Source organism: Vitis riparia, chromosome 7 (assembly GCF_004353265.1).
Source record: "Vitis riparia cultivar Riparia Gloire de Montpellier isolate 1030 chromosome 7, EGFV_Vit.rip_1.0, whole genome shotgun sequence".
NCBI classification, from domain to species: Eukaryota; Viridiplantae; Streptophyta; class Magnoliopsida; order Vitales; family Vitaceae; genus Vitis; species Vitis riparia.
The window spans coordinates 6697711-6712548 of record NC_048437.1 but is presented as its reverse complement, the minus strand read 5'-3'; the positions used below and the strand labels follow the sequence as shown (position 1 = coordinate 6712548).

Sequence of the window (14838 nt, the reverse complement as noted above, 5' to 3'; positions counted from 1 at the left end):
GCATTATTTAGTATATATGTATATCATTATTTTTTATATTTGATAATATAATAATTTTATTCATAAATTTTAAATATTTTAACAATAAAATTTTTAATAAAAAATTAAAAATTATGTAGAGATTTCCAAATTTTTAATAATAAATATTGAAATGCTTTAGATAAATATTAAAATATATCCCAAAAGAATAATAAAACAATATGTTAGATAGACTTATTGTGGGATAAGATCCAAAAATAATACATATCATATTGCATTAAAGCCTTTGCATTCGTGGCTCCAAAACGCATCGTTTTGCTGTATCATCGCTCCTAAGTCCCACCAAAGGCTGTCGTTGTCAGTCATCCTTCTTCCAAGAGAGAGCAATGGCATTGCTGGGCGACGACGGGCGAGGTTTTGAGCTCGCTCGAAAACTCGAAAGCTGCGGTGTCTGGCGCTCGTGGCTCGGCGATGCTCTCTACTCCAACTTCGTCCAATACCTCTCTTCACCCAACACATGGGAATCCTTCATGAGAAGCGACGATTCCAAATCTAGGGCTCAGATTCAACTGCAGCTTAGGGCTCGAGCCCTCTTGTTCGATAAAGCTAGCGTCTCTCTCTTCCTCCGCTCACCATCTACCCTGACTTCTTCGTTTCCTGTTTCCAAGCTCAATCCCTCTTGTAAGAAATTCCAAGTTGACTTCTTGATTTTAAAAGCAAAACGATCGATTTTTGTAGAATTAAGGAAATTTATTTTGCCGTTTTCAATGTAGATCCCTAATGTAAGAAATTCTGAGTTAATTTCCTTATTTTGAAAGCACACTTGCATTTTTTTTTTTTTGTTTTTTTTTACATATATTCCCGTAGAAGTGGATATCTTAAAATCTTTCATCGTAGATTCATCAATATGCGCTCGGTGTACTTAATCAGATTTGCAGTTGCACGGGGATGACGTGTACTTCACTCTAGAACAAGATGTGGTTCAACAGCGAGAAGGCGTTGTTGCGTCCAATACGGCGCCATCTAAGGTCTGGTAACGTAATTGTGCTGATTTTCTTAACAAACATTATTGCGCTGCATTTGCTTTTGCTTGAAAGTTGATGAATATGAATCGCTATGAGAGCTTTTTGTGCGAGAATTTCAATAGCTTAAGTCCAGGAATACCTCTCCTAGCTTTTTTATTCTATTTCTCAACATCTTTCATACATTCCATAGTTATTTTAATCATTAAGAAAGTTTCCACTATGTTTGGTTCCTAGAAAGTTTGAAAGAAAATGCAAGGCAAAGAAAATAAAGAGGAAAAATATGAAAGAAAATAGAAAATAGATTGAAAGTCAATAAATTATTTTTATACGCCACTTCAAACTCATTTAACTTATTTAACTCTTCTATACAAAGACTAAATAATTTAAGAACATAAAAATTTCTTACTAATTCTAATTATATTTGATTTTTTTTGGTGTTATTCATAGTAAAACCAAACATGACAAAATCATTTTCGTTAACATTTTTTTTTTCTTTCTTTAGTATTTTTCAGGAACCAAGCATAGCCATCTTAAAGGGTTGTTCTCAAATCTATAGGAACACATTTGGGGGTGAATATGTGGGTTAAGACTTTCCGCCTAATTATTCCATTTTAAGCCCTAGTTATCTATTACACGGTGATCTCAAGTAATCCGCAATAATCACAACTATCTATAAAAATATCAAGCGACCCTTCAATTACAAAAACACAAGATATATGTGGAAAGCCTTGTCAAGAGATGAAAAACCACGTGTTTTCTGCCTATTTTTATTTATATATAAAAAAAAAGAGATGAAAAACCACATGCCTTACGATTACCACAACAATTCATTAAGAAGAAAAATAAGTCATGTACAAGAGTGATGTTGGAACCAAGATCAACAATCTAATCTTGCTTAACCTAATATCTTAACTTGATATCTTCGTGCTTGATCACCAAGATCCTCTTGATTAATTTCTTAGATATCCTTGCAATTAATGCATTCTGGGATTTCAGAAGCCACCTTATCAGTTGCTCTCTGTTTAATATTATTTTTCCTTATGCGGCTTAATGAGATAAAAAAATTCTTTGTACTCATTTCTGGACTTTTGGTTGGTTATCTCTCTCTCTCTCTCTCGCTCTCTCTCATATGCACACAAATATGTGTGTATCAAGTTTGGATAAATTTAAATATTTAGTAAGCAATATTCCTAGAATATGCATTCCTAGGACTTTCTTTTCTCATTAATACATTTTACACTAACCTATCAGAAAAAAAAAAAAAAAAAATCCTAGAATATGCATTCCTCAAAAACCTCTCATACTAGAAAGTCCTATTTCTCATCTCAATCTGTTTACTTTGGTGAGATTCTCTACTTTTAAGATGATGTTAACCTATACTAATCCTTTTTCAATCTAGGCACTTATAATGCAAGAAGTGTTAGTATAATAAGATCATATCTTGTCTATCCTTTCACATGCCTGTTATTGTTGATTAACTAACATTGTCTACTGGATATGCAGATTCAACCTAAAGCTGCCTTTAGTGTTGGAACCAGATATGCTGAATCTGAAATTGATAATATATCCCAGAGATTTAGGCATGAAGAATTTCCGGAAACATGGTATAATCTATTTATTGAGAAGTATAAAGCTAGCAGACCATATAAGTTATCAGTTGGGGAACGCGAGTCAGACAAACGTACGCCTAGGGACATGTCTGCTTATATTAAGCTTCTTGAGAAGCATAAGAAAAGGCGAGTAGCATTCAAGGAAGATCAGCACATGGGGTTTGGTAATCCCATTGTAGAAAATAAATCAAGCATGTATCCAAGTTCTGTTTTAGATGGAAAGAACTCGGTTGATGATGACACATATTTTTTCCCAGAAACAATGTTTACATTGAACTGTGTACCTGATAGTGCACTTCTGCCCATAAATAGAGTAGAAGACAATCAGAAAGTGGAGTTTTATGGAGTTCTTGATACCTTACCGCAGGTTATGACCAGGAGTCCTATTATGATTGAGAGGCTTGGGATTAGGCCTGAGTACCATAGTATGGAACAGGGAGGAAGTCAATATCGTAATAAAAATGGTACTGAGGGGAATAGGAAACTTCTTGGTCAAGAGCAAGCATTACAAATGTCTCAAAAGGTAATTGCCCGTATGCTGACAAAAATGGGCTTTGAAGTTGCCACAGAAGTTCCGATGGAAGTCTTATCTCAGTTGCTCAGCTGTCATATCTGTAAACTAGGTCGCATCTTGAAAGTTCTCTCTGATAATTACAGAAAGCAGTGTTCAGCTACTGAGCTGCTTAAGATGTTCCTTCAAACAACAGGATATAGGTAAGTAAAAATCTTCTTATATTAGATTTTCATTTTTATATGAGATCTTTTAGTAGATTCCTTTTTCTCCTTTTAAAATTAATTTTCTGTTCTATTTTGTTTTCCAAATTCTTGACACGATATTATCTGAATTCTCAGGTAAGATGTTAAGTGACAATAAACTAATTTCCAATATACAGGGATAAACTTAGGTTAGCATGCATTGTTCAATCTAAAATTCTGTTTTAGTTAAGCTTGGGCTTGCTTGAGGATGATAAAATATGGAAACTTTACAATGGAAATTGATGGTACCAATGCATGGAGTTTATGATTTGAAGGTTTTTATGATAATAAGGGAACCACTCCTGTCAAAGTAATGGAGTCTCAAGTTTTTATCTGTACCCCTCAACCATGATTCTCTTGCTGCCTTGAAGAATATTATTGGAATCTCCCAAGAAATCCCATCCTTGACCATCCCAAAGGATAGGTCTTGATATGCAGTCTACTTAAACTGAGAACCTTTTTTTTTTTTTTTCAATTACAAATATAATATTTGATATAAATAGCACCATAAATGGGTGATTAAAAAAAGGGGGAGGGGGGAAGACAAGGCAAGGCTAAGAGCCTAACCTTCAGGCCAAAACAACAACCTCTAAGGTAAGCACCCTATTGATAAACTGGAGAATACATAAGCACCCCTCTGGAAGGAACTCTTTAGACCAACAGGTGGGGGAGGCTTAAGAAGCCAGTCCTTCAAAACCAACTCCGACTGCTCCACCTTCCTAAAGATCATTTGGTTCCTTTCCTTTTAAATGCACTGAAACAAACTTAAAGGACTAGTTTGCCGTGTTGTCTCTGCTTCCTGAAAAACCTACCACATTAAATAAAGAATCGCTCACTGGTTAGTTTGGGGTGGTGTCAAAAGGGGGGCGGGGGGCAGTACCAGGTGAAGTTGTATTATAATTCTTTGCCTACAACATGGTCAATTGCGTTTCTTGCACAGGAGGTTTGGCGATTAAACACTTCTTGGAAAGTGACATACTATAGAACAATTAATAAGGGGATGATCCTTGGCAAACTAATGTGGTTTGTGTGAGATGTGTGGGGAGATATCTAACGGTATTTTCATCCGCTGTGTTGAAGTCCGATTATTGCAGATTGCAGAATATCTTATGTTCTATCTTTGAGATTCAATGAATTTTTTTCCAATTGAGGGGCTTATGTTGAATTGACATGTAATAATAGACAAGTGTCAGAGGAAGGTATGGAAGGTTTGCTTATATGCTTGTGGAGACAACCAAATGACCGTGTTTTTGACAAAGAGAAAATCCTATTGAAAGGGTCTTCTATAAATATTTAATCCAGTGGGCTAGAGTCCCCTCAGGATTAGAGTTCAACTCTCTTTGGGACTTTATTGATGGTCTAGGGTAGCTAGGGATTGTGGCCTTGCATTTTCTTCTCTCTCTCGACATCTCTTGGTCATCTCTGTATACCTTCTACATGTAAGGGTTGTCTCTCCGCCCACTATAGATGCCAGCTAGAGTAAGGAAACATTTTGTAATCCCAATCTCGCAATTATAAAAGTCCTTTATGAGCCTCTTCCCCACCTTCTTAACATTAGTAACCAACAACCCTAGCTTTTCAATCCTTTTATTTTATTTAATTATTTATTGGGAAAATGAGGAATCCACCCTAAAAGTGAAGTATGTATTTTAATGACTGGCAAAGCAAACTTCAAGTGATATGAACCTGCCCCTCTACCTTATACCTTTTTAATATCAGTAGGATTGAATTCAAGACCTTTGATTCATTGCCAGAAGGCACTATGATATTTGAGAGCAGCCTTGCCTTATCAAACATTGTGTCAGAATTTCATCCCATGGCAATTCTCCACTGCAATGCTGGTGAAGCCTACAAAAACCTTACTAACATTCCTGGTAAAAATGGTTTGTTTTTTCCCATGTTATCATTAATTTAAAAGGCTCAATTCAGATACAGATCACTCATTCCATCAATTCTAGTTTTTAGCCAATAAATTTATTAATTTGGAAAATTCAACAGTTTCCATTTTGTGGCTAGGTTACTGTTTAGTATTTGCTTGTAATTAGTTGTAATTTTTGTACAGAAGGGGTATTTGGATGTCCCCTAGAAATCAATCATTCTGTTGTTTGTTTCCTGTTCTAGGTACAAACAGATCCTTTTTGTTTGGTGGGATAGGTACACACCCATTCTTTACAATAAGTTGGTTACAAAACAACAGTCCAGTTGATGCATAAACCTGGAGGCTGGGGCATTCTGGTTGAAAAACAACGATTGAGTCAATGCAAACTAGGAGGCTGGAGCCAAATTTGAAACAAGGATAATTTAAATGATCTCATTTTTCTTTTCTCCTATTAAAGATTCTTATAAACTCATTTTCAACATAATACTGATTGCAATTTCTGTACAAACCATACAATTATTTAATTTCCATGCATATCAAACATTGAAAAAAAATAAAAAATCCATGAAATGTTTGCATGCATGAATTATCCAAACAATTTTTTTGGGGGGCCAATTAACCATGTTTTTCTAATACAAACCCCAAGCCAGATAGAGAGGAAACAGAAACCTTTTTCCTTTTTTTCTTTTGGGTGGGTGGGGGGGTGGTGTTGCCTAGGAATACCTTAGGTACTAATTACTCTGTTTGTGCTTATCAAATTCATTACAGCAATAATTATGCTTCTTTCTTAAAACTGTTGGTATCTATTAAATTCATTACTGCAATCTATATGGTTCTCTTTTCAATCATGTTTAAATAATAACAAAATATGGGTTGGCTGGTGTCAATTCTTAAAATTTCACCATCAATTATTTCATGTATCAGAAGCATGGTTAGTCAACTTCTTCACCGCCCCTTTTCCTTACAGTAGTGTGGAAATAGGGCTTGTATTGAATTGTCAATTTTGTTTTTAATGTCTGTTTGTGCAACTTCTACTTTCTCATTGAATTTCCGGATAATTTTGAATATCTTATATTTTCACATGCTTACGAATTTTGTCTAGATGATATGATCTTGCAATTATGGGTTTTCAGATTGACATGTTCCTGGATGTGTTTTTTTTTTTACCCTGGGAGATGTTGTGAGCACACGGGCTCCCGTTTAATTTTGTTTTAGTTATGTTGTTTCCATAATCTAACATTTTCCCCCTTTTCTCGATAGTAATTTTATGGCTTTAGTGGAGCATGTTAAGGACGGCACCTCAAATTTTGTACAGCAAACGCAACAAGTACCGGGAATCCAGCCACAATTGCAGCCACAGCACCAGAGTCTCCTTCGGCAACCTCAACATGTATATGCTTTTGATATCTTTTCATTGAGCTGTATTTTGCTTGTGAACTTGTATACGATTTTTATTGCCTGTTTTAACTTCAGAGGCTGTTCTAGAAACCCCAAAATCTGACCATCTGGTCCGAAGTTGTATTTGGATTATCCTGACATGAACAGCCTCAAATTGTTTCCTTCAAATCACACACACACATGCCAACAAAAAGGGGTGTCTTTTGGAAATTTGTGAACACACCAATTATTGAACACAATTGCTGTGATTTGAAGCAAGTTGGTTGTTTGCATGCTTGATTTCCAGTTTCCTAATAATTTCTGAGGTTTACTGAGTTTTGTAAATCTAGTAGTTTTCAAGCTGATGTTTGGACATCATTAGAATGAAAATTCCATGATAACTTCAGGTGAATCAACAGATGCCAAGACAAATGCATCCCCAGATGCAGCAGATGGTTCATTCCCAAAATCTGGCTTTTCAGCAACAGCAGCAGTGGGAAAGAATGCGAAGACGCCAACCAGCCACTCCTCGCCCTGGTATGGATATGGACAAGGACAAGCCTTTGGTACAAGTAAAGCTTGAGAATCCTTCAGAACTACCACTAGATAGTAATGCCTATAACAACATCAATACCAGGCAAATACAGTTCCGGCAGCAGCAAATTGCTGCAATGTCAAATCTCCATGCTCAACCTGGCAACCAGTTTAGACAACTGGCTTCCCTTCAAATTCCTCAAATCCAGACACAGTAAGGAAGCTTATTAGAAAATGGTCGGATTTCACCGAGTTCATCACTTTGAAATTCTCCTTACTTCTTGTTTCCATGTAGGAACATGAGCATGGTTAGGGCTCCACCGGTTAAGGTTGAGGGCTTCCAGGAATTGATGGGTGGGGATGCTACAATGAAGCATGATTCTGAGGAAAATAAGCTTACCTCTCCTTCAAAGTAAGTTACACATTTGCATGGGGTGGATCCCATTTTGGCACTCCGATATTTTTCCATCTTTTGTTGTTATGAACAACTTTTGTTTCTTTATTTATTCATCTGTATATTTTATAGCTATAAAAAATCATGCATGTATAGTCAGAATGATGGAGTGTTTATAACTGAATTTCCATAATGCTTCATTTAATTGATTTTTCTTTGCCTTATATTTTTAAAGAAACAAACAAAAATTTGTTTTCCAGTTTTATTACTGATCAAATTCTGAGATTGAAGAAAACTTATTTAAGAAGCAGAGACACATTCAGATAAAATATAGACACAGAGCATAAGGAACTCCATCCTTCAGGTGGTGCCAGTGGTTTAGAATATATTCAACAAAATCACTGATGCAACTGTCATGCTCTTGGCTCTGAATAACTTTTTCATCTCCTTTGCTTCGGTTTAGAATATATTCATCAAAATCACTGATGCAACTGTCATGCGGAATACCTTTCTCATCTCCTTTGCTTTGGTCAAGTCCTTCTCACCTCTTCCACCATCGCTCGATTTGTTCATTTCATAGTATTCCTATTCTCATCATATCCTGGAAAGCCCTAGCATTGATTCCCTGGTCCCCCTGAGGGGCAACATAATAAGGGGACCCCTAAATTGTATTCCTTTCATGATTGAACTCCAGCCCTAGAAAGCCAGAGAGCGCCAATTAAATTGTGATCCAATATCCTAAGTTACGCGTCCAGCTTGTCCGAGCCACACTACGGCCTTTGATTCAATCTTTGAGCCCATCTGGTAACTCAATTGGGTCCTGTCCTTTCTTTCCAAAACAAATGCAACCTGGATGGCTCTGAACCAAGTGTTAACTCGGTGAGTTCATCTTTACTTGGTGCCACCTTGCTTCAAGTGCCAGGTAACCCACGACCCTCTCCTGTAGCCACTCCCGAATCAGATGCCATGCATCATCATCTCTGCCAACCCCAGCCCTGATGTGGGGCAGTGGACCCTATTGGAATCTGGAAGTCCTGGTTTCTGTTGAAGCTCTACAAGGAGGTCCAACCACTCAAATTTGAGTTCTTTGCATGGGCCAGAACCTGAAATGGCCATCCTCATTTGGGATTGGTAAACTCATGAAATGTTTGAGCAAGTTCTAATATCATCTTAACCTTGAATGAGTGCAATGCCTAGTTGGAGGGGAAAGGAGCTAAGGAGGAGGAACTGTGTACTGATCAAGCTCCTTCCATCAGTTATCTCCATTCATTATGAGGGACGCCAATGCCCAGAAACAGACGGGGCCTAGCATTTAATATACTGAAAAGGCAGGGGGGAATGCCCTGTTTAGCTGCTAGTGATGGCAATCAATAAGGGCCAGAGTCGTGAATGGTCCAGTCTGGATACGAGCTTTCAAGGAACCGCATCATGGGTCCTTTTCGAAGGCAATGGGTGTTTCTAGGGGTTGGATATGAAGGAGAGATGCGGTGGCCTTGTTATGAGCTTGGACAGCTCTGATCATGGATTTTTAAGTCATTGACAATTCAGCAGGTGAAAACAAAATCAATTTCATTTTGAGACTTATTCAGTGCAAATTACCCATTTATTAAAGGAGAAACGGTTCTACATCTACAAGCAGAGCATAGTGACATGCCCTAGTAACTGCAAGATAAACTGAAACGACACGGTTTAAGAAGAAACCAGGTCCATTCCTCTCATCACACTGCTGAGGACTTAATATTGAGAGGAATAGTTTCAGAATATTAACCACGTGCTCCCACCACAGCGTCTATTTCATTTGATTCACTTGGCGCCCTACCCTCATTATTGATGCGTCTATGCTTTTTCAGGCAACTTACCAAAGTATCTACGTAGTGGTTCTGTCTATCCCTATCTCCAAACACTCCTCTCATCTCCTTGGCTTTATCCCTGTAAATCTTGCCTCCTTCCTCCACCACTACCAGCCTCAGTGAGTGGGCCACTGCCTCCCTTGTAAACGACCCATCTTGCTCATTTCTGGGGATCAAGTACCCCATCCTCTTCTCCTGTAAAAAGCTAGCGTTCGTTCAAGCCTTGATCCGCTAAAAAGGTTAACAGAATGAGAGGTCTCTCCAACTGTAGTGCCTCCACCACAGAGGTCCACCCTGAATGACTCAAGAACCCACCAATGGAGGGGTGACTCAGTATCTTGAGCTGAGGCGCCCAACTCGTGCACACTATCCCGCGACCCTTGGTTCGCTCCTCGAATCCATCTGGCAGCCGGATCACTTCAGTATCAGTAGGCCCACGCCTCAGTTTTAGAACCCAGAAGAAGGGTAGCTGGGACTGCTCCAACCCGAGAGCGCTTTCAGTGAGTTCTGTTTGGTTGGGCTTGGCCTCGCTCCCGAATGCCACATACACCACCGACCCACTGGCTTGTTTGTCCAGCCATTCCTTCATTTGCTGCCACCTCTCATCCTTATCATCGTCTCCACAATCGTGCAAGTTGGGAGCTAGCTGACCACCGGAATTACTGGTTTGCGGTGAAGCTGCTCTAAGAGGCGCAACCACTCGGGTTCCAACTCAAAGCAGCTTCTCACGGCCAACAGGTCGCACCCTTTGATGCTCTCAGTGAAGCGATACCGATCTGAAACGCCCGAAGCATCACCGTTCATGCAGTCAAAGATCTTCTTGATTTCAAAGTAACGAAACGCTACATTTGAATGAAAGGGCACCCACTTAGGAACAACTGTGAAATGCTCAGGCTCTGAGCGATAGTCTAACTGATACCCTGAACTGAGAACAGACATAGCCGACGCAATGAATATACTGAAGAAAGCGCACGAAATACCCAGCTTTGTGGCTATAGGGTCCAACCAATGAGCAGTAAAATCGTGAAGAACCCAATCAGGGGCTGCAGCCTCTAGGAAAAGAGCCATGGGTTCTTGAAGCAAATCGTGGGCCAGCTTGAGATACTGAACCTTGTTATATGGGAGATCAGTGGTGGCCTCTGCATTTTCCGGAAGGTTTGACACATGAGGTAGCGGCAGCTTCACGAAGGTGTTAAAGAAGCCAAATTCGGAGGCAGCTTTGGGAGGCGATCAATGTTCCTAGGGGTAGATACAAAGGAGACACGATGACCACTTTGAGCAATGAGCTTGGCCAGCTCCAAGTATGGTATCATGTGGCCAAAAGCTAGCCATGGAAACATGACTACGTGAAGCTCATCGCCCTGTTTGGACTGCAAAGCCTTAGAATCCATGGCTGGCTTAGTGGCTTTTTTATAAAACCGCTATGCTTCAACTCAAATATATAGGGCGAGAGAGCACTATTTTTAATCTAGGCTAATTACAAACCCTCATCTTTCTACATCTGAAAATGACATCCTTTGTGTTTATTATTTTTAATTTATTTATTTCTTGTAAAAATACGTGCTTCTATTTTTACTTGGAATTGCTATGAATTCTATAAGCGTGGAATTCAATTCAGTCAAGCAAAAGAGATGAAAAATTAAAATTTAAAAGGTGGGCCAAAGTGTTGAAAATATTTGAAAACCTTCAAAAATTAGCATGAACATCAGCCAGTGGGTGCGGATTCTGCTTTTGAGCTTCTCTTTGTTATGTTTCCCAATTTCTATTTTTTTTTTTAATATTCGATTTTCTTCATTTGCTGAATCTCTTTTTTTTTTTTTTTTTTTTTTTTTCTTTTGTTAACAAGTGGAGTAGCCTGTCTCGGTTTTTCTGCGAACTTGTCCCGTCTGCGGAGAGTCGAGAATTGACAGCGGGCCACATGCTTTTAATTGGTCATCTACCATCTGCGAGCTAATTTATTTATAAAATTACAAAATTTTAGTATGCTTACATTTCCCCACAAGCTTGACATGATTTTGGTACATAATAATATATAGAGAGGAGGAGAAAAAGTAGGGATGGCAGTCGGACGAGTACGAGATGGACCACCCCTACCGCATTCTCATCCTGATTATATAATTTTTTTCTATCCTCGTCCCAAACTCGGGACAGGGCTAGTTGGTGTCCCCCATAGCTGTTTACAAAAGAGCTAATAATCCAATCTCCATCCCAAATATGTTTTTGGATGGGTTGGATCAGGTCGGAGTAGAGTAGGGCGGATATATTGCAGCTATTTGACTAGGTCGAAAAAAATATCATTTTACGATTGTCACTGCTTAAAGCCATTCATTTATATTATGCTTTTTTCCTAAGGAATTGTCTCTGATAACAAATAGAGCCTATTAAACATAACACGAGTCTATGGAATTTCAATAAACACTATTTGGGTTCTCATATTTAAGTTACAAAGAATTCATTTCAAAATGATTCACGCTTCGAAGACACCCATGTTGTGTTGTCTCCTCATTCACAATTAATGAAGCATTTGTTGTGCAACAAAACTGAAAATGCACAAGAACAAAATGTAGAGATCTACAAATAAACAATTCAAAAAATCTCAAATCCATTAATTAAAACCAGAAAAATATGAAAAATAAGATATATTTCTAACAAAACCTCAAAACTTAGGGGTTTTCTTATCTAAAAGAGAGTAATCTATAGAAACCCTAACAATTTGTTGTCTATAAATTTGGTATTCTAGTTTTTAGAGCAAAAAGTATGTTTTTAGTGTGGAACTGGAAAAAGCAATTTAGGAAGAAATGAGAAAACGAGAGCTCTCTTACTGTCTTATGAGTGAAAAAAACCTTAGAAATTTAGGAAGAAACGATTATATATATGGAGGACTTTTTAGGTATTTTGTAATGTTATAAGAGTAAATTGGTAATTTACATACAAGGTGGGGTGGTAACTACAAAGCCTATCCCCACCCTAAACCCAATTCGAGTTTTTATATACTTCCCAAACCCGTTCTATATCTGAATAGTATATTCTCATACCTGTCCTAATAGTGTAAGGTGACCTAATTTACCCGCGAAATTGTCATTCCTAAGAAAAAGGGAAGGGAACATTGAGTGGTCCACAAAATTGAATTGACAAGCCATGCATGAGCTGCTCACTCCATGTTATCAATGAAAGGTTCCTTCTATGGACATTATATTAAACTTAAAATTTAGTAATATTCTACATATTGACTAATTAAAGTAGAGTTAAATGTTAGTGAACATTCATATTTATCCTTAATTTGCATATTACTATTTATCTATTATTATTAGTTTAACTTAGAATGAAAAATAATTATTATTAATTTAAATTAGAGTAGAAGATAAAATTTGAATCATGGTAGAAGATTTTTCTTCTCAAACATTATTTGTATATAAATATTCATCAATCATCAATAATGGGAAGAGTATGCTATATTTTTTTCAATCTTCTTCTTTTACTTTATGGTATCAATGTTTCGAATTCTTGTTTGACAATTAATTTCTCATTGTTCAACTTATCAATCATGGGCTTCAATCACTTTTTCAATGATTAATTTCTAAATTTCCCGGTCTTTGATTCAGTTCAACTTTTAAATTTCTATGATTAATTTCTTTCTCTTGATTAAATCTTTCGATATCTTTTTTATTTTTATAATTAATTATTAATTTGTTTTTGCTTCTAATCCCCATTCTCAACCAAAATTTCAGTTTTTATTCACTATTTAGGTTCAGATTTTCAGTATGCTTTGATTTCCTCTACTTTTAGGTTTTTGCGCAAAGATTTTTCATTTTTTCTACTCCTTTCATTTGTTGAATGATCTAAGTCCGACTCTAAGCCACTGGTACATTAAGTATTTTTCCCATGTTTGCCATGATTTTTTTTTTCCTTAGCAATTCTGTGAGATTGTCTTGTCAATCATAGAGTGATTACATCCTTTTAATCTTTTCATCTAAACCTTCCTTTTTTATAAGCTTTAATATTTTTTTTTTCACTTTGTCGTCAATCTTTGTTTTATTTCGTTCCACCAATGCTTCGCCATCCCTTTTCTAGACCTTTAACAAATTTTCTTTAAGCAACAAGACAAGTCAGTCTTATTCTAGACTCACCTACAATTGTGTTTATTAGCTCTTCATTTTCTTGATAAGAAACTTTACTAACATCATTTTATGAGGATTTTATAGATGGCTCTATTTTGATGTTTTTTTTTGCCTCATTACCATTTTTAATGGACATCCGAAACTCCCTTTTCAATCTACAAGTCTAACTTGTAAAGAAAGAATCAATCCATATACAAAGTTGCCTTATGGCCTCTCTTCTTTCCTCGTCTAGGCACATCTTATCTTTCTCTTTCACCATCTTCTCCAATTCTCCCATCCTCTTCTTGAGTTGGTTCACGAACTTCATCAAATTTAATTTCTCACCTTTCAATTGTTTTAACTTATTGTTTGTCTATTTCATCCACTTCCTTGCAAATAACAATTTCTCTTAGATTTTGGAAGTATCGCTCAAGAAAATCCTATTGATCTCACCTAATCTCTTAACCATCGAGTTGAATCTCCTTGACAATTGGAATGTGAGAATACCCCCTCTACAAAAGCCGAATACAAATTTGTTGTTACTGTTACTATTGAACTCAACTATGTGTGCTCTCTCCAAATCAAACTACATGTTCGAATTCCTTACCCACCTATGATTTTTTGTGACAACATTGGTGTAACGAAGTTGTGTTCCAACCCAATGTTTTACTTTTGCATGAAGTATGCGATCATTGATTTTCATTTCATTTGTGATCAAGTTCAAAATAGTGCTCTTTATGTTACTCATGTGTCGTCAAAAAATCAACAAAACCGATACATCACACTAAGATTGGAATCCTCAATTTCCATATTGAGGAAACATATTAGTGAAAGATAATATTTATTTTTAATTTAAATATTAATATTTGTCTATTATTAATCTTACTTAGAATAGAAGAAAATTATTATTAGTTTGAATTAGAGTAGAAAATAAATTTGTTTTTTTTTTTTTTTAAGTTTAGTTAGTTAAGATTTATCTCCTCAAAACATTATTTGTGTATAAATATTTATTAATGTTAATGAAAAGGATGTGCCATATTTTTTTCAATTTTTTTGAAACCAAACAAAAGCATTTTCAAGTTCATTTTTCTGTCCGAGCTAATTCATCTCTTTGAAATCTTCTTGATTAGGGCCCTAGAACTTACTTGATTCCAAATTTTGGGGTTCTGGTGGAAATTTGATATCTTGGTGTACTTGGATACGAAGGAGTTTGCTAGATTCTCCATGGTTAAAATTTCCAACAATGAAGTGAGTTTTCCTTTGGTAAAGCTTATAGTTGTAGCGAGAATGCTAATAACGGTGGGGAGACACATGTGGGTAGGTTGTACTCCAAACAT

The 14838-nt window shown here is 36.8% G+C and overlaps 1 protein-coding gene and 1 pseudogene across 2 annotated transcripts; one reads left to right on the top strand and one right to left on the bottom strand.

The window, feature by feature from the left end:
• The first annotated feature begins 335 nt into the window (after positions 1-335).
• Positions 336-7778, top strand: LOC117918546. 2 transcript variants are annotated; one of them, XM_034835277.1, is made up of 6 exons: positions 336-660; positions 910-1007; positions 2508-3328; positions 6510-6639; positions 7046-7374; positions 7456-7778. In XM_034835277.1, exons 1-6 carry the CDS (start codon positions 366-368, stop codon positions 7574-7576), a joined length of 1794 nt encoding a protein of 597 aa, XP_034691168.1. In that variant the 5' UTR covers positions 336-365; the 3' UTR covers positions 7577-7778. The 2 variants fall into 2 exon arrangements, with proteins under 2 accessions (XP_034691168.1, XP_034691166.1); XM_034835275.1 differs by having other exon boundaries at positions 338-660; positions 7034-7374.
• Positions 7779-9148: 1370 nt separating this feature from the next.
• Positions 9149-10795, bottom strand: LOC117917366 (annotated as a pseudogene).
• Positions 10796-14838: the final 4043 nt, after the last annotated feature.